We start from the raw sequence: 20,905 nt of genomic DNA on the forward strand, positions 1-20,905 counted from the left end.
TGTTCATGGCTTCCTACCCATCCTAACTCCTGGCAGTAGTTCCTTCCCCAAACTCCCTTCTCCCTGGGGAGTGTTTGGATGGGAACTTGATGCAGAATTGATCCCTCCCACCCCCACCCCTTTGGGGAAGAGTTTGGGGAAATTCAGTCCCTGTTTTTTCTCCATCTCCAGCTATTCTCTTGGTTTGTTCCCCCCTTTTCCCTTCCGCTTTCTGAGGTTTTTCTCTCTCTGTCCCATCAGGTGAGGGGATGGTGAGAGAGACCATGGAGCAGAATCCTCAGCAGGAAGATGATGAAGTGGAACCACAGGGGGCATTATTGCAAAGATGCACAGGGAGTGTGTCCAGGAGTTGTGAGCAGGGAAAAGGCTCTCAGGGGCAGCACGGGACAGAGATGCGGCAGAGAAACCAACCAGCGCAGAAAGTTGGAATATCTGTTAATTATCAGGAAACTCACAGAGGGCTCAAGGAAACCACGGCCCAGCAGAGAATCCTGACGGGAGAGAGAAATAACACAGGCTTTGAGTGCAGGAAAAAGTTCAGGAGGCGCTCACACCATCAGAGAATCCACACTGGAGTGAGACCCTATGGATGCTGTGAGTGCGGGAAAACATTCAGTCGGAGCTCAGAGCTTATTATGCATCAGAGGATCCACACAGGAGAGAAACCCTATGAATGCTGTGACTGCGGGAAAACCTTTGCTCGGAGCTCAAGCCTTATTCTACACCATAGAATCCACACAGGAGAGAGATCCTATAAATGCTGTGAGTGCGGGAAAACCTTCGCTCGGCGCTCACACCTCATTGGCCATCAGAGGATCCACACAGGAGAGAAACCTTATGAATGCAGTGAGTGTGGGAAAACCTTCACTGAGCGCTCACACCTTACTCGCCATCACAGGAGTCACACAGGGGAGAAACCCTATAAATGCTGTGAGTGCGGGAAAACCTTCACTGAGCGATCAACCCTTATTCTCCATCAGAGAATCCACACAGGGGAGAAACCCTATAAATGCTGTGAGTGCGAGAAAACCTTCACTTGGAGCTCACAGCTTATTACACATCAGAGGATCCACACAGGAGAGAAACCCTATGAATGCAGTGAGTGTGGGAAAACCTTCACTGAGCGCTCACACCTTATTCGCCATCAGAGGATCCACACAGGGGAGAAACCTTATGAATGTTGTGAGTGCGGGAAAACCTTCACTCGGAGCTCACAGCTTATTACACATCAGAGGAGTCACACAGGAGAGAAGCCCTATAAATGCAGTGAGTGCGGGAAAACTTTCACTGAGCGATCAACCCTTATTCACCATCAGAGAATCCACACAGGAGAGAAACCCTATGAATGCAGTGAGTGCGGAAAAACCTTCACTGAGCGATCAACCCTTATTCACCATCAGCAGATACACACAGGAGAGAAACCCTATAAGTGCCGTGAGTGTGGGAAAACATTCGCTCGAAAATCAGGCCTTAATACACATCAGAGGATCCACACAGGAGAGAAACCTTATGAATGCAGTGAGTGCGGGAAAACCTTCACTCGCAGATCAGGCCTTAATACACATCAGAGGATCCACACAGGGGAGAAACCTTATGAATGCAGTGAGTGTGGGAAAACCTTCACTCAGCGCTCAACCCTTATTAGCCATCAGAGGAGTCACACAGGAGAGAAACCCTATGAATGCTGTGAGTGCAGGAAAGCCTTCACTGAGCGCTCAGCCCTTATTTACCATCAGCAGATACACACAGGAGAGAAACCCTATAAGTGCTGCGAGTGCGGGAAAACGTTCGCTCGGAACTCTCAGTTTATTACACATCAGAGGATCCACGCAGGAGAGAAACCTTATGAATGCAGTGAATGCGGGAAAACCTTCACTCGCAGATCAGGCCTTAATACACATCAGAGGATCCACACAGGAGAGAAACCTTATGAATGCAGTGAGTGCGGAAAAACCTTCACTCAGAGATCAGGCATTTTTCGCCATCAGAGGATCCACACAGGAGAGAAACCTTATGAATGCTGTGAGTGCGGGAAAACCTTCAGTCGGAACTCACATCTTATTGCACATCAGAGGATCCACACAGGGGAGAAACCCTATAAATGCTGTGAGTGTGGGAAAACCTTCACTGAGCATTCAAACCTTATTCGCCATCAGAGAATCCACAAAGGGTAGCGCCCCTATGAATGCTGAGTGCAGGCAAACCTTTGCTGGGAGATCACACCTTATGCGCCATCTGAGAATCCACACACGAGAGAAACTCTATGAATGCTGTGAGGGCGGGAAACCTTTGCTCGGACCTCAGATCTTATTACACATCAGAGGAGCCACACAGGAGAGAAACCCTGTGAATGCTGTGAGTGCTGGAAATTCTTCCTTCACAGCCTTTCTCTTATTTATCACCAGAGAAGCCCATGGTGTTTTTCATCAACTCCTGTATCATGGAAGTGTGCGTCCCTCCAACAGGAATGTCCCTCAGTCCCAGGTGGGGGAACCAGGAGTGACCTTGACTAGATACATGGAGGTTAAATCTGCCTGGGCTTTGACTCCACTAGGGTTTTCCATGGAGTTTGCTAGATTGAGTTAGCAATCCTGATATAAAAACACAACTATTTTTTCAAGAAAGAAAATAGCCCATATAGCGTCCAGGGTAACGTAGCAAATCTCCTCACCACTGGACACAACCTCCATCACTTTTCCTCGTCTAACCAAATTTGGAGCATCATGTTTATACTTTTCCTCCCACTGCAAAGTGATTGTTAGTCATCAGGTTCCCCCATTAGGGACAGATTGGCTTATTCCCAGTTGTTCCCACGTTGCACTAGGTTCTGCTGAATAGCAGTTGGGTTTGGTACCATTTTTCTCATAAGAACATAAGAACGGCCGCACTGGGTCAGATCAAAGGTCCATCTAGCCCAGTATCCTGTCTGTCGACAGTGGCCAATGCCTGGTGCCCCAAAGGGAGTGAACCTAACAGGTAATGATCAAGTGATCTCTTTCCTGCCATCCATCACCTCCTTCTGCCAAACAGAGGCTAGGGACACCATTCCTTACCCATCCTGGCTAATAGCCATTAATGGACTTAACCTCCATGAATTTATCTAGTTCTCTTTTAAACCCTGTTATAGTCCTAGCCTTCACAAGCTCCTCAGGTAAGGATTTCCACAGGTTAACTGTGCGCTGTGTGAAGAAGAACTTCCTTTTATCTGTTTTAAATCTGCTGCCCATTAATTTCATTTGGTGGCCCCTGGTTCTTATATTATGGGAACAAGAAAATAACTTTTCGTTATTCGTTTTCTCCACACCACTCATGATTTAATATACCTCTATCATATCCCCCCTTAGTCTCCTCTTTTCCAAATTGAAAAGTCCTAGTCTCTTTAATCTCTCTTCATATGGGACCCGTTCCAAACCCCTAATCATTTTCGTTGCCCTTCTCTGAACCTTTTCTAATGCCAGTATATCTTTTTTGAGATGAGGAGACCACATCTGTTTGCAGTATTCAAAATGTGAATGTACAATGGATGTATATAAGGGCAATAAGATATTCTCCGTCTTATTCTCTATCCCTTTTTTAATGATTCCTAACATCCTGTTTGCTTTTTTGACTGCCACTGCACACTGTGTGGACGCCTTCAGAGAACTATCCACGATGACTCCAAGAATTCTCCTGATTAGTTGTAGCTAAATTAGCCCCCATCATATTGTATGTATAGTTGGGGTTATTTTTTCCAATGTGTATTACTTTACATTTAACCACATTAAATTTCATTTGCCATTTTGTTGCCCAATCACGTAGTTTTGTGAGATCTTTTTGAAGTTCTTCACAGTCTGCTTTGGTCTTAACTATTTTGAGCAATTTAGTATCGTCTGCACACTTTGCCACCTCACTGTTTACCCCCTTCTCCAGATCATTTATGAATAAGTTGAATAGGATTGGTCCTAGGACTGACCGTTGGGGAACACCACTAGTTACCCCTCTCCATTCTGAAAATTTACCATTTATTCTACCCTTTGTTCCCTGTCTTTTAAGCAGTTCTCAGTCCATGAAAGGATCTTCCCTCTTATCCCATGACAACTTAATTTACATAAGAGTCTTTGGTGAGGGACCTTGTCAAAGGCTTTCTGGAAATCTAAGTACACTATGTCCACTGGATCCCCCTAGTCCACATGTTTGTTGACCCCTTCAAAGAACTAATAGATTAGTACAGGGGTGGCCAACGTGTGGCTCCGGAGCCACATGCGGCTCTTCAGAAGTTAATATGCGGCTCCTTGTATAGGCACCGACTCCAGGGCTGGAGTTACAGGCGCCAACTTCCCAGTGTGCCGGGGGGTGCTCACTGATCAACCCCTGACTGCCCCCTCTCTACTCCTTCTCTTGAGCCTGCTATGCCCTCACTCCTCCCCATCCGAGCCTCCTGCATGCCACAAAACAGCTGATCAGGAGGGATGCTGGAGGCGCTGACCGGCGGGGCAGCCAGTGGGCAGGAGGCGCCGGGAGCAGGCAGGAGCTGCTGGCCTTCTACGTGACTGACAATTTTATTCTTTGTTGGTATTTCAATTAATTTGCCTGGTACTGACATTAGACTTACCGATCTGTAATTGCCGGGATCACCTTTAGAGCCCTTTTAAATATTGGCGTTACATTAGCTATGTCCTCAATGTAACCATATGTGTAAGCTTCTTGCCCTGGTGACAGTGTGCTCAGAGAGAGGAGACATGCTCCCCCAGAGTCCTGATTGGCTTCATATGGACTAGGTCCAGAGCACTGCCTGGTGACTCTGTGACGGGGGAAAAAGTGGTTTTTTTCAACCTCTGTGACACCTGAAGAAGTGGTGAGTCGGAGGGATTCCCACATTCTGAATTACCCCTGCAGCGTTTCCTCTTTTTGAGCTATGTAGACTGGCTCCACTTCCTACAGTTCCACCACTGAATGTGTCCTATGATTCAGGGTTCTCAGCCCTCTGTTTGTGGATCACAGTTTTTTTTTTCTTTGCTCTTAAAACAGTAATTTAGGGCCTGAGATGAAAGTGTCACAGACCTCGATGGGGAATTTGAATGGATGTCAAATACAGTGAGATCATTTGGAGTTTAAATCCCAGTTTCCAACTGTTGGCAAAGCCTATTGCAGGACTTTTCCTACTGAGATGGGATTGTTTGCAGATGGGGAGGTTGTCTGGTTGGATTGTTTTTTTTTCCATTACAACAATACTAGAACTTTTGTAAATAATATGACTCAAAACTAACGAGTGAAGGAGATTTGAATGGCTCAGAGGAGAATGCAATGACTCAGACTTTAAGGTCAGAAGGGACCATTATGATCATCTAGTCTGACCTCCTGCATGATTCAGGCCACAAAAGCTGACCCACCCACTCTTGGAATAATTCTCTCCCTTGACTCAGCTGTTGAAGTCCCCAAATCATGATTTAAAGACTTCAAGTCGCAGAGAATCTTCCAGCCAGTGACCCCTGCCCCATGCTGCGGAGGAAGGTGAAAAACCTCCAGGGCCTCTGCCAATCTACCCTGGAGGAAAATTCCTTCCCGACCCCAAATATGGCAATCAGCTGAACCCCGAGCATGCGGGCAAGATTCTCCAGCCAGACCCTCTGGAAAATGTTCTCTGTAGTAACTTTTAACATCCCATCATTGACCATTGTTACTAATTACCAGCGATGGCACGTTATTGACCTATTGACTAAAATCACATTATCCCATCAAACCATCCCCTCCATAAACTTATCAAGCTTAATCTTAAAGCCAGAGAGGTCTTTCGCCCCCACTGTTTGGGAGAATCTCTTGTCCTGATTCTGAGTCGCGTAGCCTATAGGACTAACCTCCTTGCTTGCATAGATATATTTTTCGTATAAGTTTAAGTATTTGGTTTATTGTAATAGGTTTATAGATTTATATTAAAGTAAGTTTGGCTGTAACGCAAGAGACCTACAGGCCATATCCTGTATGTTAAGCTAAGGAAAGTTAACACATCTATATTAAGACCCTTTACCCAGAAAAGTAAAGTTAACCTATATCTTGTTACCTAAATAAATAAGTATTCACGCATATGTCTATAACCTTCTATCTAGACCAATAGATAATGAAGAATGGCTTAGGGGGATTTTTAATGTGGTACCCACAGACTTAACAGGTACACCACAAGGAAACTTGTATGTGTCATCAATTCACACAAAGCTACTAGCCTATGGGGTAAAGGTACCCTAAGATTTGTGGGTGAGGAATAAAATTTGGGCAATGGAGGAAGGATTTCCGGCACTCCTGCCCTATAAAAGAGGTGACCCACCTCGCTAGAGGACTTCACTTCACTCCACTCCGCTCTATCACTTTCACTACTCTATCTTCCTCACACTCACTCACTCTAGTCTATCTACGATGGCTACTGCTAGTAGTAGGCTGTACTTGTTCTTCTTAGCCTAGTTCCCTTGAAAATTAAAGTTTAAGCTTGATTTCCCTAAGCTTTTATTCTTAGTTTTGTTTATTAGGTTTTAAGTTTAAGTTCGTCAAGTAAACCCTAAGTTAGCTCTTACCATTAGTTTTTCTAAGCTCTGCATCGAGAATTGAGAAACCTGAACTGCAAGGTCCTGTGTCTCTTACCCCCAGGTTATCGAGGGAGGGTGTAAGTATATTAACCAAAGCTTTGTTGCATGTAATACTATATTATCATATGTCTCTCTTTATAGCAGTAATGCAGTTGTAACTCTGGGTATTTCACCATTTACTTACTATTATTAATTTTATAAAAAGTCTTTAAGGCTATATCTGTCTCAGTGTGAGCTTCCTGTCATACCCACCTGGTCCTTTGTAAATTTGGGGAAGCCTGATACGAAACAAAACTTTTTATCTTCTAATCAAACTGGCAAACCTAAAATCAAAACTATTAATATTTTAATTAATAAAATAATTAAATTAATGTTATTAGCACACCCTAAATCAGGCTACAGTCATCATATTTAACCCGCTCTGGAATTTCTAGTTCTATGAAATTGGATGTATCTTGTGTGATGTGGGTTTTTCCTCTTGAGCGACATTTGGTTACATAATCAGATATTCATTTTATTTGCCAGACAGTAGCTCAGATTTACTGGGGACTTTGAGAAAAGGACTATTTACTGAACTAGTCATTTCTTATTTTATTTTTGCTTTTTCTCTGCTCCCTCCATGATGACATGGAGAAACTTCAAGTGCAGTTTGGTCAACAGGAGAGACTACTCCAAGCTATTGGACATGCTACCGACTGTTTTTAAATCTCCAGTCTGAAATGGTGAACTAGACCACACCCCAAGTTGTGCAACTAACTGAAGTGACTGCACACAATCACACTGCTGCTCGGTTGTTTTAGGTCAATATTGTCTCTGATGATCCGGGGAGAGAATTCCACAGTAACTAACGAAGAAGTGGGCAAAAGGTCCATGTATTTGTTTCCCAAGGTAGTTGTGAAAGAGGCTCTTGTGACAGACTAACACCTGTGTTCACACCCTACACCAGGGCCTCAACCTTTTTCTTTCTGAGCCCCCTCCCCCGCGCTATAAAAACTCCAAGGCGTAGGGGGGCAGCTTGGGTCTCTGGGCTACAGCAGCTGGGTGGGGGGCAGCTCTGGGCTACAGCTGCTGGGTCGTGGAGGCTCAGGGCTTCTGCCTTGTGGAGTGGGGAGCATTGGGGCTTCAGGCTTCTGTCCCATGGGAGACATAGGGGCTTTGGGCTTCAACTGCTGGGCCCTGCAGACTACCTGAAACCAGCTCACAGGCCCCCGGGGGTCACGCTGTCCTACATGGTATTGCAGTAATGTTTGTACAAGGCTTGACGCTGGCAGAGCAGCTTACGTCCGAGTGTATTCAGGCCAATTGATGTGTGTATTAGTATAGATGGAAGCGATTGTTAAATGTAGAAGTGTATTGGGTGTTTAAGCATCCTGAAAACTAGTGGAATGTTGTTTGCACTGTTTTCACTTATCTGTATTCTTTTACATTGTGTAAACCCCTATCACTATATAACCCATCCAACGCCAATTAAGGTTTTTGGAATGCAAAGGAAGAAAAGGTTCATTTCAAAACCAGTGGTGGTAAGAAGCAGGATTCCTGGGGGGTTTGCACTGTTGTTGCACAGAATGAGAGCAGGGAACTGGCTCTGGCTTAAAGCAGTGTCAGGCTTAGAGAGGCTGGGTTCAGAGTTAGAGTTTAGGGTGGGGGTGAGGATGGGTTAAAGGGTTTAGGGTTGGGGGGACCAGGTTATAGGGTAAGGTTCGAGTTGGGTTCCGGGTAGAGGTGGGGTTGGGGTTTATATTTTGGGGGGAGGGTTTGGCCAGCAGCTGCATAGACGTGCAGGTGACAATGGGGTGCCAATCAATAGTGATTTATAAGTAGGGGGTTTTTTAGGTCATTTTAGTATCAGTAGCACGCTAGGGAGGGGGTAGGGTCATGTTTACTACAGGGGACTACCGTGTTGGGGAAGAGAATGGCAAGTTGACCTATCATTGTTAAGCTAAGATTTTTGTCATAGTTACTTTAATAAAAGTCATGGACAGGTCATGGGCACTGAATCTCAGTCATCTAGAAAGATCTGTTTCTCCATGTGTACTGTCACAGCAGGATTTTTACATCACAAACTACTAAACATGTGGGAAGAGGGGGCAGGTTCCTCCCCTTTCCCTTCACTCTGAACCACCTGTACCGTGCTGGAGGGGAGACAGTCCAGGATGTCTGCAGGTCCCCTTTTGCCCCAGCTCTGTATTGAGATGTCACAGCTGGGGCAAGGCACTAAGGAGGGAGTTGGATCGAGGGGGAAAGGGTACAAGGGTGCACTGTGAGAGATGTAGGGTGTCTTTGCCTACATCACTCATTGGACTTTGGAGGGGGTATGGAGCGTTTTGTGCTATCTCCCACCGTGGAGTGAGAAGCCAGAAATGTCGAGCTGCCAGGGGGTGGGGGGAAGCAGAAGCTGCTCTGAGAAGTGCCCTCTATATGTGCAACAGCGAGAGCATGCCTGAGCTGTGCTGCCCAGGGGAGCAGCCAACCTCACAGTGAGGGGGATGGGTGACACACCCCGCCCCAGGACTGGGGACAGTAGGTTACAGGGGGGCAGCCTTAGCCATTCCCCCCTTGGCTTATGTGTCTCAGTTTCCTCCTCTGAAACCACTTCACCTCCTGCTCCTACCCCCCAGGCACTCTCACCCTCCCCCACTCACCTAGATAAAGACCCCTGACTCCTCTCATTCCTTCCTCCTGAGACATCTGCACTCCCACACACCCTGCTCATCCTAAATCCCCTCATCTCCCCTTCCCCCCGCATCCCTCCTGCCCCTGCACAGGCCCCTGAGTGGACCCTAAACCAACTTGCCCCCACTTCACCCCAGCTAGACCTCGCCCCAACCCCCCCTCCCAGCACCACTGGGAGCCCCAATCCCTCTGCTCACCCCCACATTGCCCCAGAGCCTCAGTCCCCCCGGCCCCCTTCCCCCCCCAAGCCCTTACCTTGGGCGCCCAGCCACAGCCCGCCCCCCCTCCCCCATTGCCATGTGCCCAACTGAGGCCACTGGGGGTTCCTCTCCATCCCTACACTCCAACCCCAGTTGGCTCTAACCTATTTCTCCATTGCTGGGCCCCACTTTCCCAGCACTGCATGCCCTCATGCCATCCACAGCCTGCCAGGTTTCCCTCTCCAATTCCTGTTCCCCCTCGAACCTGCTGGGTTCCCCTTCACAGCCACCCTGGGGACCTCCAACCCCCCTCCACCCTGCCCTTACTCCCCGGATTCTGAATTCCACATTCCCTCAGGACACCTTGGGAACCCTACACTCCTCTGTGTCACAGTGCAGCCCCCACCCCATATATCCCGGACAGTTTCATAGACTTTAAGGTCAGAAAGGACCGTTATGATCGTCTAGTTTGAGCTCCTGCACAATGCAGGCCACAGAATCTCACCCACCCACTCCTGTGACAAACCCCTAACCTATGTCTGAGCTATGGAAGTCCTCAAATCATGGTTTAAAGACGCAAAGTGCAGAGACTCCTCCAGCAAGTGACCCGTGCCCCACGGGCACCTATTGGTCGCAGCGGGAAAATTAAACTAAAACACTCTTAAAGGGATGAACTGAGAGGGATTTATTAACTGGGCAGGATAAAGGATAGAGGGGGTGGTAAATGCAAAATAGAACAAAACAGCTCAGTGGTTTACAGAGTACAAGCAGGCTTGAAGCCTAGACCCAACTAGGACCAAAATGGACTCAAACAAATAAAGTTTTAACGTTACTCAGTTTGTTGCTGTAAATGGCTCTAGAGTGGATGGAGTCAGCTCGTGTTTCCTCTCTCTCTCGTTCAAGGGAATTAGGATCAGGACTTCGAGGACCACGTCACCAGGGATCAGGACCGCTTGGTGGGATGGAACAGGTAAGTGGTTGATGTTTTCCTCTCAATGATCACGTGACCCAATACAGGCCGCTTCCTCAGCGGACAGCAGCCAGCACACCACGCAAGTCCCTTGTGTACATCTCCTGTTGCCAGATAGAGTACCTCGTGGTCATGTGACCCTTTCTCACCCTTTTCCTTCAAACCTTCCCACCTCTGCCTTGTTACCAGGCAGGATAGTTCAAACGTGGGTGGTGGGTGAACCCCTGGCTTGGGGAGGGTAACCCCCCAGCCCCACCCCTTCTGCCCAAACCATGCCCCTTCTGTGCCCACCAGAGCCCAGCCCCCACTGTAACGGCTGACCCCTGCACAGTGCCCCCAGCCCTCCCCTCCCGTGGCTGCTGGCCCATAGTAGTCCCAGGACAATGCCCCCAATCTGGACCTTCCCTCTACTGCAAATCCCCCACAGATCCCAGACCAGATCATGGTGGGAAGTTGCCCCATTTATAACATTTCTTGCTGGCGGGGGGGGGGGGGGGGAGGGCAGAGAGAAGAGGTGTTTTCTATCTATTTCCTTCCTCTCTGTTTTTTGTCCCTTCTTCAATTCCAGGATCTCCCCCACACCGGCAGTGCAGGTTGTGCGGTATCCCCCTCCCTCCACCCAGGATTCTGGAGCCTTTGCAGCAAAAGGATCCCATGAGATCAGCCGTGAACAAGGGACCACCACCCAGGAGACCCCAGCCCGAGACTAAAGGTAGCTCTGGGCTTTGCCTCTCTCCCTTTCTGGGAATCAAGGTCATGTTTTTACAAAGAGCTAAAGAAGCCTCAGCCCTGCCCTCCCCAGGGTCTGAAATAATGTCACATTTCCTATGATGTGCTCAAATTAAACAAATGTTTCTAAACCATACGAGTGGCGTTAATTCAGTTCTCACTCTCATTCCTTAGGTCATTGCGCCACCATGTGGGTGTTTCATTTCCCAACCTCAATTTCCCACCGATCTATGAACAGCAAAACCTTCCTGTGTCTTTTGTCTGAGCCAGGGTATTCAGTTCCATTGAAACCTTCTCTCCTGCAATGGCAGTGGTCAAACAGAGGGCATGTGGCCACCTGCATCCCTGATGGTGAGACCTTCGCTCTCCTCTTCCTTCATGCTGCTGCTGTTATTTCTTGGTATGCCAAGGCTGGAACAAAAGGCTGAGTGCTCGCAAAGGCTTCTGGCTAAACACTAAAGCCGGGTGCTAGGGCAGAAGCAGCTGCCCATGTACCCTCAATGGCAGGAGCTGTGCGTGGTCCCCTCCCCCCCCACTTTGGATTATGGGGTGTGTCTCGGTGTATATTGGGGGTTCTGTCAGGGGGTGGGGAGCGGTTGGATAGGCATGGGAGTCCTGGGGGTCTGTCTGAGGTTGGGGGTGTGGCTAAGGGTCCGGGCAGTCAGGGAACAGGTAGGAGGTAGGATCCTAGGGGGGCAGTTGGGGGGGTCCTCAGGAGGGGGCAGTCAGGGGACAAGGAGCAGGGAGGCTTAGCTAGGGGGTGGGGTGCTGGGGGGCAGTTAGGGACAGGGGTCCCAGGAGGGGGCAGTCAGGGGACAAGAAGTGGGGGGGTGTTGGGGGTTCTGAGGGGAGCAGTCAGGGGGCAGGAAGTGGGAGGGAGTGGATGTAATTAGTAAGTTGATATGTCGGGTGGCACCTTTTTTTATGTGTTCGCTCCCCCTGTTGTTAGAACCTGGCTACGCCACTGCTGGTAGGTACATGGGGCAGTGCCCTGTAAGCCCCTCGCCCCCTGTAGCCACATGGGGCAGTGCTCTGTGTGTATCCCCCAGCCCCACAGAGGTTGTGTGTGTGGGGGGGGGATGATCTGTGGCAGCCACATGGGGCAGTAGCCTGTGTATAGCACCCCAACTGCTGCAGTGACCCTGGTGGCTAAGTGGGGCAGCCGCCCCCCGGTTATTCCCCCACACACACACACACACCCTCACGGGGGGAGGCAGGGATCCCTGGGTCTTTAAGCCCCCGGCCCTGGGCAGCAGGGGCTGCGCTGTGGGACGGGGGATAAAAAACCCCCCTCCCCCTCCCGGTGCCATGGTTCTGCCCCACCCCGCTTAGCCCCAGCTCCCCCTCCCCCACCCCTGACTTGCCTCCTCCCCTGTCCCAGTCTCCAGCTGTTTGATTCCCCCCCCCGTCAGTGTCCGACCCCTGCCCAGACTCCGCCCATCCCCCCACGCGATTGGCCCCTGGCTGGGCAGAGTGAGGGCGCAGCGGCTTCAGCGAGTGCTACTCAGAATGCGCCGATCGTGCTCCGCGCGCCTGCGCAGTCCCAGCCAAGGCTGCGCTCGTGCGGGCTCAGGTCCACCGACCCCGCCTCCCGGGTCTGACCCGGTCTCAGCGAGTCTGACGGGCCAGGTACAGGGCGGGGCTGGGCCCGAGCGTTCGGCAGCGCCCCGGGGCAGGCTGGGAACTGTAGTTCCTGACGCACCTCGGGCCGGAAATGACGTTGGCCCAACCGACGGGCGGAGGCGGTTAGCGGTGCGCGTGAGGGCGGCTCTCCCACTCTCTGATTGGCGGGGAGACGCTGGACGCAGCAGCGCGCGCGGGGCCGGCCGGACCGAGACTCCCGGAGCCAGGGGTGGGGGAGGGGGCAGAGGGTGTGAAATGGGGAGTCGGGAGGGGGGGTTGTAAAACTGTTGCTGTGAATCTCTCTCGGCGGGGGGGGGCGGAAGGGGGTTCGATCCGCTGCTGCAATGATCCGTTTCAAAGGAGTCCGGCCTCCTCCTTCCTGAGCCGTGTTTCTGGTCTCGCTGAGACGCGGGTTAATCCGGAGTCACTGCGAGGCAGAGCAGGGAGTGACTCCAGATTCCCATGGGGGCGATAAGATCAGGATGTGACCCTGTGGGGAGGGGGTTCAGTTGTTGCCAAAGGGGGGAAGTTACTCAGTTTCTCTCCGTCTCTTTCTCTGCCTCAGGATATTGGGGTTGAGCTTCCTGGGAGCCCAGGCTGAGCAGCTGCTGCTCCCCAGCGGGATCGGGGCTGGGGCGTGACCTCTGTGCCCAGCCAAGGTGAGGATTTTCTCCAGCTGTAATTAGCCCCATAGGTCAACCCAAGGCTCTGCCCACCCCAACACCTGAGTCAGACTCCAGGTGATGGATAGAGACCTCAGGGAATGGGCATGAGAGAGACTCTGCACAAACAGCCCCTCCTCACCCCATATCTCTCCTCCCCATAGCAATTGCAGGAGCCGATCCAGCCATGGGAGAGTGAACCCCCAGGATTGGTTGTCAGCCAGAGCGGGAGAGACAGGGGAAGGGAGACACAAGGAGAAAAAGGCGAGAGAGACTGAAAAGGGCAGTGGGAGAAATAATGGGGGAGAGAAATTCCCCAATTTCTGACTGGCCCCACACACTTATTGCCGCATCCCTGGGCAGATTCACTTTCCTGGGAACAAGGTGAGGTGCAAGGGGAGCAAAACCCAGTTCCTGACTCTCCCTATTCCCCCCCAGTAGTGGCAGTGTGCTGCCCTGGGTATAGTGTCAGGGGGAATCCCCCAATGTCATGCCTTTTGTTCTGTGCTTCTCTCCCATTTGGTTCCCAGACTTTGTTACTGGGAGGGTTTCAAAATGTCTCTGTGGTTTAGTGCTAGTGGGAGGGGCTGGTCAGTGCTGTAATCAAGTGACCAAACATTTCCCCAGCATAGACTCATAGTACAGTAACTCCTCACTTAACATCCTCCCACTTAACGTTGTTTCAAAGTCACGTCGCTGCTCATTTAGGGAACGTGCTCGTTTAAAGTTGTGCAATGCTCCCTTATAACGTCGTTTGGCTGCCTGCTCTGTCCACTGTTTGTAAGATTCTGTGGAAGAGCAGCGACTTTTCAAGGGAGCATTGCACAAGTTCCTCTTCTCTGCCTCCTGCCCCTCCCTCCTAGCACTTCCCCCACCACCAAACAGCTGTTTGGCGGCACTTAGGACTTTCTGGGCGGGAGGGGGAGGGGGAGGAGCGGAGAAGGGCCGCGTCTCCTCTCCTCCCCCTCCGTCCCAGAAAGTCCTAAGCGCCGCCAAACAGGATGGCGGGGAGGGATGTGACGTGCTCCGGAGAGGAGGTGGAGTGGGGGTGGGAAGAGGTGGGCCTGGAGTGGAGCGGGGACAGGAAGAGGTGGGCCTGGAGCATTCCCGGCAAAGTCGGTGCCTGTTCTTCTCCGGGGAAGCTGCTGCTGCAAAAGATGCTTCCTAGCGTCCTTGCCTGCAGCGGGCTGTGCCTGTGTGGGGTAAGCCAGGGGCACTTCCCAACCACAGTACAGTAGTGTATATGCTTTTTGTCTGCCCCCCCAAAATTTCCTCGGAACCTAACCCCCTGCATTTACATTAAATCTTATGGGAAAATTGGATTCGTTTAACATCGTTTCACTCAAAGTTGCATTTTTCAGGAACATAACTACAACATAAGTGAGGAGTTACTGTACTTTAGGGCTGGAATGAACCTTGAGAGGGCATCTAGTCCAGCCCCCAGCACTGAGCTGTTTGTCCAACCTCCAATGGTGGGGATTCCACCACCTCTCTTGCTAATCTAGTCCAGTGCCTAATTAGGTTTTTTCACAATTGAGTCACATGGTTGACTCAGATTCAATTTGTGATCCACTATAACCCCCGATCATTTTCAGTAGTATTACCCCCTAGCCAGCTATTCCCCACTTTGTAGTTGTGTATTTGGTTTTCCTTCCCTAAGTCTAGTAGTTTGTGCTTGTCTTTATTGAATTTCATCTTGTTCATTCAGCCCACTTCTCCAATTTGTAAATGTTACCTTGAATTCTAATCCTGTCCTCCAACGTGCTTGCAACCCCTCACAGCTGCTATCTGCGTATTTAGACAGCATGCTCTCCAGTCCATTATCCAAGTAATTAGTGAAAATATTCAATATATCACATCCAGGACTGGCTCCTGGGGACCCCATTGTCGACATCAGGGGCCTCAAACACGCAGGGTTATTTTCTGCGGCCCGCCAGTTCCCCGCAGCCCTCCTCCGCCCCCTGCAACGTTTACCTAGAGCGGCTCCAGCCCGGCGCGCACCAGGAGCAGGGCAGGCTCCCTGCCTGCCTCCCGTGCCCCCTCACCGCTCCAGGAAGCCGCCAGAACCTAAGGGATGGGGGGCACAGGGGTGTGTGTGTTGCCCTTGCTTCCAGGAACCGCCCCCCGCAGCTCCCATTGGTCAGGAACAGGGGATCGCGGCAAATGGGAGCTTCGGGGAAGGTACCTGGAGGAGAGGCCAGGGCAACACACAGACACCTGTGCCCCCCTCACCACCCCCCCCCGCCATGTTGCTTCCCGGACCAGTGCGGGGGCAAGGTAGGCAGGGAGCCTGCCCTACCCCCGGTGCACGCCAGGCTGGAGCCTGCCCTCCTTGAATTCCTCCTGCACCCCAACCCCGTGCCCTGAGCCCACTGCCGCACCCTTCCTGCACCCGAACCCCCTGCCCTGAGCCCCTGCCACACTCTACACCCCTCCTGCACCCCCTGGTGTGTGAAGAGGTGGGGCAGGGGCGGGGCCTCATGAAAGGGGTGGAGTGGGGGCAGGGCTGGGGGCAGCAGAGGGCGTGGCAGTGATGCGGCCTGCAGGCCAAGGTACTAGTCCTCATGTGGCCCTCGTGGTCATTTGAGTTTGAGACCCCTGGTATACATCCTCTCAGTCGGACAGTGAACCACTAATGATTACTGTCTGAGTACAGCCTTTCAACAACATTTTCAACAACCCATTTTATAGCACATTCATATACCACATTTCCCTAGTTCGCTATGAGAATGTCATGGAGGCCTGTGTCAAAAGCCTGACTAAAATCAAGATATGTCATGTCTACAGTGTCCAGTACCCCCGTGAAAGCAGGACATTAGATTGACTTGGCATTGGTTTTTGGAAATCCATGCCGGCTATAACTTATCACCTTACTATCATCTATTCTAGGTGCTTACAAATTGATTAATCATTTGTTCATTCCAGATACAGGTATCTAAGTAAGGCTTGACTTTATTCCCCAGTCCTCTTTGTTCCCCTTTTAAAAGATGGGTACTATGTTTACCCTTCTCCAGTCTTCACCGTTCTCCAGGCGTTCTCAAAGATCATTGCTATTGGTTCCAAGATTGCTTCAGCTAATTCCTTGAGCACCCTAAGATGAATTTTATGGCTGACTTTAGTATATCTAACGTATCTACAGATTTTTAACCTGTTCTTTCCTTATTGTGGTTTCTTGTGTCTTCCTCTTCTTGGTTAGTAATAATTACGACCCTACTGAATCGTGGGCTGGTCTTCAAATAATTGCAGCTGAGTTGCAAAGAAGGCTTGGAAAATTGCAGAAAAGTAATAATGGACCTTTATTAATTGCTGTAATTTGAAAAACCACAGCAGACCTATTTATATTATTCCCGCAGATTTTTCTTAACTAGATACTCAGCTATTACATTACGCACAAAGCCTGGCTGGGGAGTAGAAACATGAGGGTGGAAATTTGCGTCACGGACCATGAAATCGGGTCTCCGGCTGCCCAGTTCTGAAGGCAGAGTGGAGAGCGGCAGCGGCTGGCTGGTGCCTAGCTCTGAAGGCAGCGCCGCCACAGAACAGACGTAAGGGTGGCAGTTCTAAGCCACCTCTAGTTCTCTTCCTTCAGAGCTGGCACTGGCCAGCATCCACCACTCTCTCGCCACCCAGCTCCAGGCAGTGCCGCTGCCAGCATCAACTCAGGAGTCAGGGTGACAATACTGTGACCCCTTAGTAGGCTTGGAACCCTCTTTTGGGTCTGGGCCCCTATTTGAGAAATGCTGTGGAGAAATCACACTTTTTCATGGGTTACTCAGTATGTAAATAGCACATTTGGCGGGTGTGTAACATGTCTGCGAAGTTCACTATTTATGCCATGACCAACCCTTGAAAATGGTATGATTCCCCCTCCCCCCTGTGATTTAAGTAGTACCCTACCTTTAATTTATTTATTGGAGATATCCCATCTCCTAGAACTGGAAGGGACCTTGAAGGTCATCGAGTCCAGCCCCCTGCCTTCACTAGCAGGACCAAGTACTGATTTTGCCCCAGATCCCTAAGTGGCCCCCTCAAGGATTGAACTCACAACCTTGGGTTTAGCAGGCCAATGCTCAAACCACCGAGCTATCCCTCCTCCCCCCATTGCCTTCTATGTCCCTTGTTAGGTGCAACTTATTCTGAGAGTTAATCTTTCTGATTTTGTACTCAATGGGTGGGTGGAGAACAGTAACAGAAAATGTGGAAATGGCAGAAGTGCTAAATGACGTTTGTTTCAGTTTTCACCAAAAAGTTTAGTAGCAATTGGACACCTAACTTAATGAATGCCAATGAAAATGAGGTAGGGTCAAAGCTAAAATAAGGAAAGAACAAGTTAAACATTACTTAGGGTAGACGTCTTCAAGTCACCAGGGCCTGATGAAATGCACCCTAGAAAGCTGAAGGAGCTGACTGAGGAGATATCTGAGCCATTAGCGATTATCTTCAAAAAAATCATGGAAGAGAGATTCCAGGGGACTGGAAAAGGGCAAATATAGTGCCCAGCTATAAAAAGGGGAGTAAGGACAACCCGGGGAATTACAGACCAGTCGGCTTAATTTCAGTACCCGGAAAGATAATGGAGGAAATAATTAAGCAATCAGTTAGCAAACACCTAGACAATGACAGTCAGTATGGATTTGTCAAGAACAAATCGTGTCAAACCACCCTAATAGCTTTTTTTTTTTTTTTTTAACAGAGTAACAAGCTTGTGGATAGAGGGGAAGCAGTAGACGTGGTGTATCTTGACTTTAGTAAGGCTTTTGATCCTGTCATGTGTCGGAGAAAAACTGAGTTCTCACTATTTTGTTTAGGTACAGCAAGTCAGAGGCTTTATTAACTCTCACATGTGCAGAGGGAGAGAGCTAAGCAGGTCTCTCTCTGGTAACTAATTACAGCAAGCATTTATACCTTTCATTACAGAAATAATGTGGGACAGCTGCATTTTGTTTATACATAGGCCATCTTGATATCTCATTTCCTTACTTGTTTTGACTCTTGCCTACATACAATTAGTTTCTATACCTTATCTACACAAGGTCTTCTACACCTTATCTATACTGAGGTCACAATGACTTCTTACACAGCTCTTTCTCACCCGTCTCACACAATCCTCACACAATCCTCGCTTCTACAAATCTCGCGTTATCAGGGTTATCAGGGTCACAGCTAGCTTGACTCTTGCTAACAAAGACTGTCTCTTGCTAACAACCATCATGCATTGCAGTTCCCTTCTGTCAGTTCTTTTCTCTGCTTCCACACATGCATGAACTTCTCCTAAACAAACGAGAAAAATACAGCCAAGATGGAACTACCATTAGGTGGGTGCGTAACTGGTTGGAAAACTGTCCCCGGATAGTAGTTATCAGTGGTTCACAGACAAGCTGGAAGGGCATATCGAGTGGGGTCCTTTTCTAACAGGTGTCTGGGTAGTTAAAGTCCCCCGTCCTCCCCCCTGTTACTAATTGTGTTTTGAATATTTCTGTTATTTGCTTGATAGAGTTGAGAACATCAGTCTGTGGGAAAAGAGCCGGGGGGAATTGAGATGTGACGTTACTGTCCTGTTCTGACACGTCCCCTTCTTGCCCTGACAGGCTGCAGCGTTACGTCCCATCCTTCCAGGGACCAGGGAAGGGAAATGGCTGCCGTGGAGCCAGCTCAGGTAGGGATTATCGGGGAGTTGCTGGTGGGCTCCTGTTGGTGGGAGAAGGGCAGTAAAGACATAGGAGGTGGGTGCTTCTGGGGATGGTCAGGAGGTGGGCGGGGGCAGGGTGGAGAAAGGGACGGGGAGGAGTTGTGACTGCTGGGGGCTCCATCACCTGTATCAGCTTCTGGCTGATAGATGCGTGTTGAATGTGAAGACCCTTGCCATCTCTGTCTGCTAGAAGGGGTGAGGGGCTCTCTCTCTTTCTCCCCTTACCCTGATGCCTCCTGGCTGCTCTGATGGGGAGGGGGTGGGATCCTGCCTGTCTCCCAGAGCTTCCATGTGATTGGCCCTCCTCCCCTGTGAACGGTAGGGTTGTCACTGGGCAGCAGGTACTGAGTGTTGGACTCTTGCTCTTCCAGAGGCCGGTGACTTTCGAGGAGGTGGCTGTGTATTTCACCAAGGAAGAGTGGGCTCTGCTGGACCCCGCTCAGAGAGCCCTCTACGGAGACGTCATGCAGGAGAACTATGAGAATGTGACCTCGCTGGGTAAGGATTCCTGTCCCCTCAGTTCTTAAAAGGGGAAATGAAGAGTTAAGGTTCACAGTGCACCGTCAGCTTTGCCCTGTTTCAGCGACACCCCAACAGGCCAGTGACCCATAGACCAGCACTCTGCCCTCCCCGCGACAGAACACTTTGGGAGCAGAGCGCAGTAGCATGAACGCTCACACCGTCTCTTTGCTAAGGCAAAACTTGGGGATAGGTCCGATGTAGGGAACAGAAGGTGCCTGCCCTGGTCTGCCCTCAGACACTGAGCCTACTGCACGCAATCCATCTTGGACTTTCATAATGTCACCACCTCTTTACCCTTCCAATGAGGATTCCTTCTGAGTCGTTGCCTTCACTTCCCACTCACTGAGCCCCGGACACCCCTAGCATGTACGGCACCAGCCTGCTGACAATCCTTGTGGCAAGAACACACCCTTGTGCACCTTGATTGATGCCGCCTACACCACTCAGCACTGAAATGAGGAATACCTGGTCCTTCCAGTTTCACGTGCACCTCTCTTCGTGTCACAGCTCTGCCAGGCTGCTCCAACTAGTCCCTCCGCCATTCATATAAAGCTACAGCTGGCCCAGGGCACGTTGCTGGAGTGCCTGCGGAGAAATGCTGGGGTTCAAATCTGAGGAACATAAAACACACAGTGGCATGTTCTTAGTCCTTCCTTCTGGCGATCAATACATTTTAAGGCCAGGGGAGACTATTAGGTCATCTAGTCTGACCTCCTGTGTAAAACAGGCCATGGAGTTTTGTCTGGTTACCGTTGTAGTGCACTGAATACTTTGTGTTTGATGAAAACCTCTTCCGGAAAGGCATCCTGTCCTGACTTGAAGCCTTCAAGAGATGGAAAATTGGCCCCATCATTGGATAGTTTAACGTTTGCACCATCCTTACTGACCTATTCCCAGTGACATTTGCCAGCTCCAGGGCTAGGGGGTAAGGGCAGAGTTAAGGTTGCATTGCAGGGGTGGTGTGTAGTTTAATTCTTCATTTCCTGGTTTTCAGAAGTTTTATTATTCACCACCATCCACTTGCTGGAAGGGCCCGAGAATCTGGTGGGGGGTAGGAAGGTGAGGATTCAGGGAGTCACAGATTGTAGCACTTCACTGAGGCTGCTTTTGCTGAAGTCTCTAATGACCTGTCCCTAGGCAGAGCTCAGAACCAGCACTCCATCCTCCTCCTCCTCGGCATGTCGGCTGTCTGACACCACTGACCGTGGTCGTTGTCTTGGAATCTGATCTTCTCTTATCCTCTCCTGCTTAGGGTTAGGGTAGGGAGAAGTAGTAACTGGCTT

At 50.0% G+C, this 20,905-nt stretch overlaps 1 protein-coding gene across 6 annotated transcripts in view; it reads left to right on the forward strand.

Moving 5' to 3' along the window:
• Positions 1-20,905, forward strand: part of LOC128822980 (zinc finger protein 420-like) — a 96,612-nt gene that overhangs the window by 14,224 nt on the left and 61,483 nt on the right. Inside the window, exons 1-5 of one of the 6 annotated variants that reach the window (XM_054004920.1) lie at positions 13,071-13,408; positions 16,608-16,693; positions 18,105-18,159; positions 19,000-19,067; positions 19,472-19,598. In XM_054004920.1, coding sequence (XP_053860895.1) covers positions 19,044-19,067; positions 19,472-19,598 — 151 coding nt within the window. In that variant the 5' untranslated portion in view covers positions 13,071-13,408; positions 16,608-16,693; positions 18,105-18,159; positions 19,000-19,043. Of the gene's footprint in view, positions 1-240; positions 2,171-13,070; positions 13,409-13,575; positions 13,796-16,607; positions 16,694-16,763; positions 16,957-18,104; positions 18,160-18,999; positions 19,068-19,471; positions 19,599-20,885; positions 20,892-20,905 lie in introns of those variants that run through there. The other 5 variants (XM_054004918.1, XM_054004919.1, XM_054004921.1 and 2 more) reach the window with 5 other exon arrangements.

The sequence above is a fragment of the Malaclemys terrapin genome, chromosome 15 (assembly GCF_027887155.1).
Source record: "Malaclemys terrapin pileata isolate rMalTer1 chromosome 15, rMalTer1.hap1, whole genome shotgun sequence".
NCBI lineage: Eukaryota > Metazoa > Chordata > Testudines > Emydidae > Malaclemys > Malaclemys terrapin.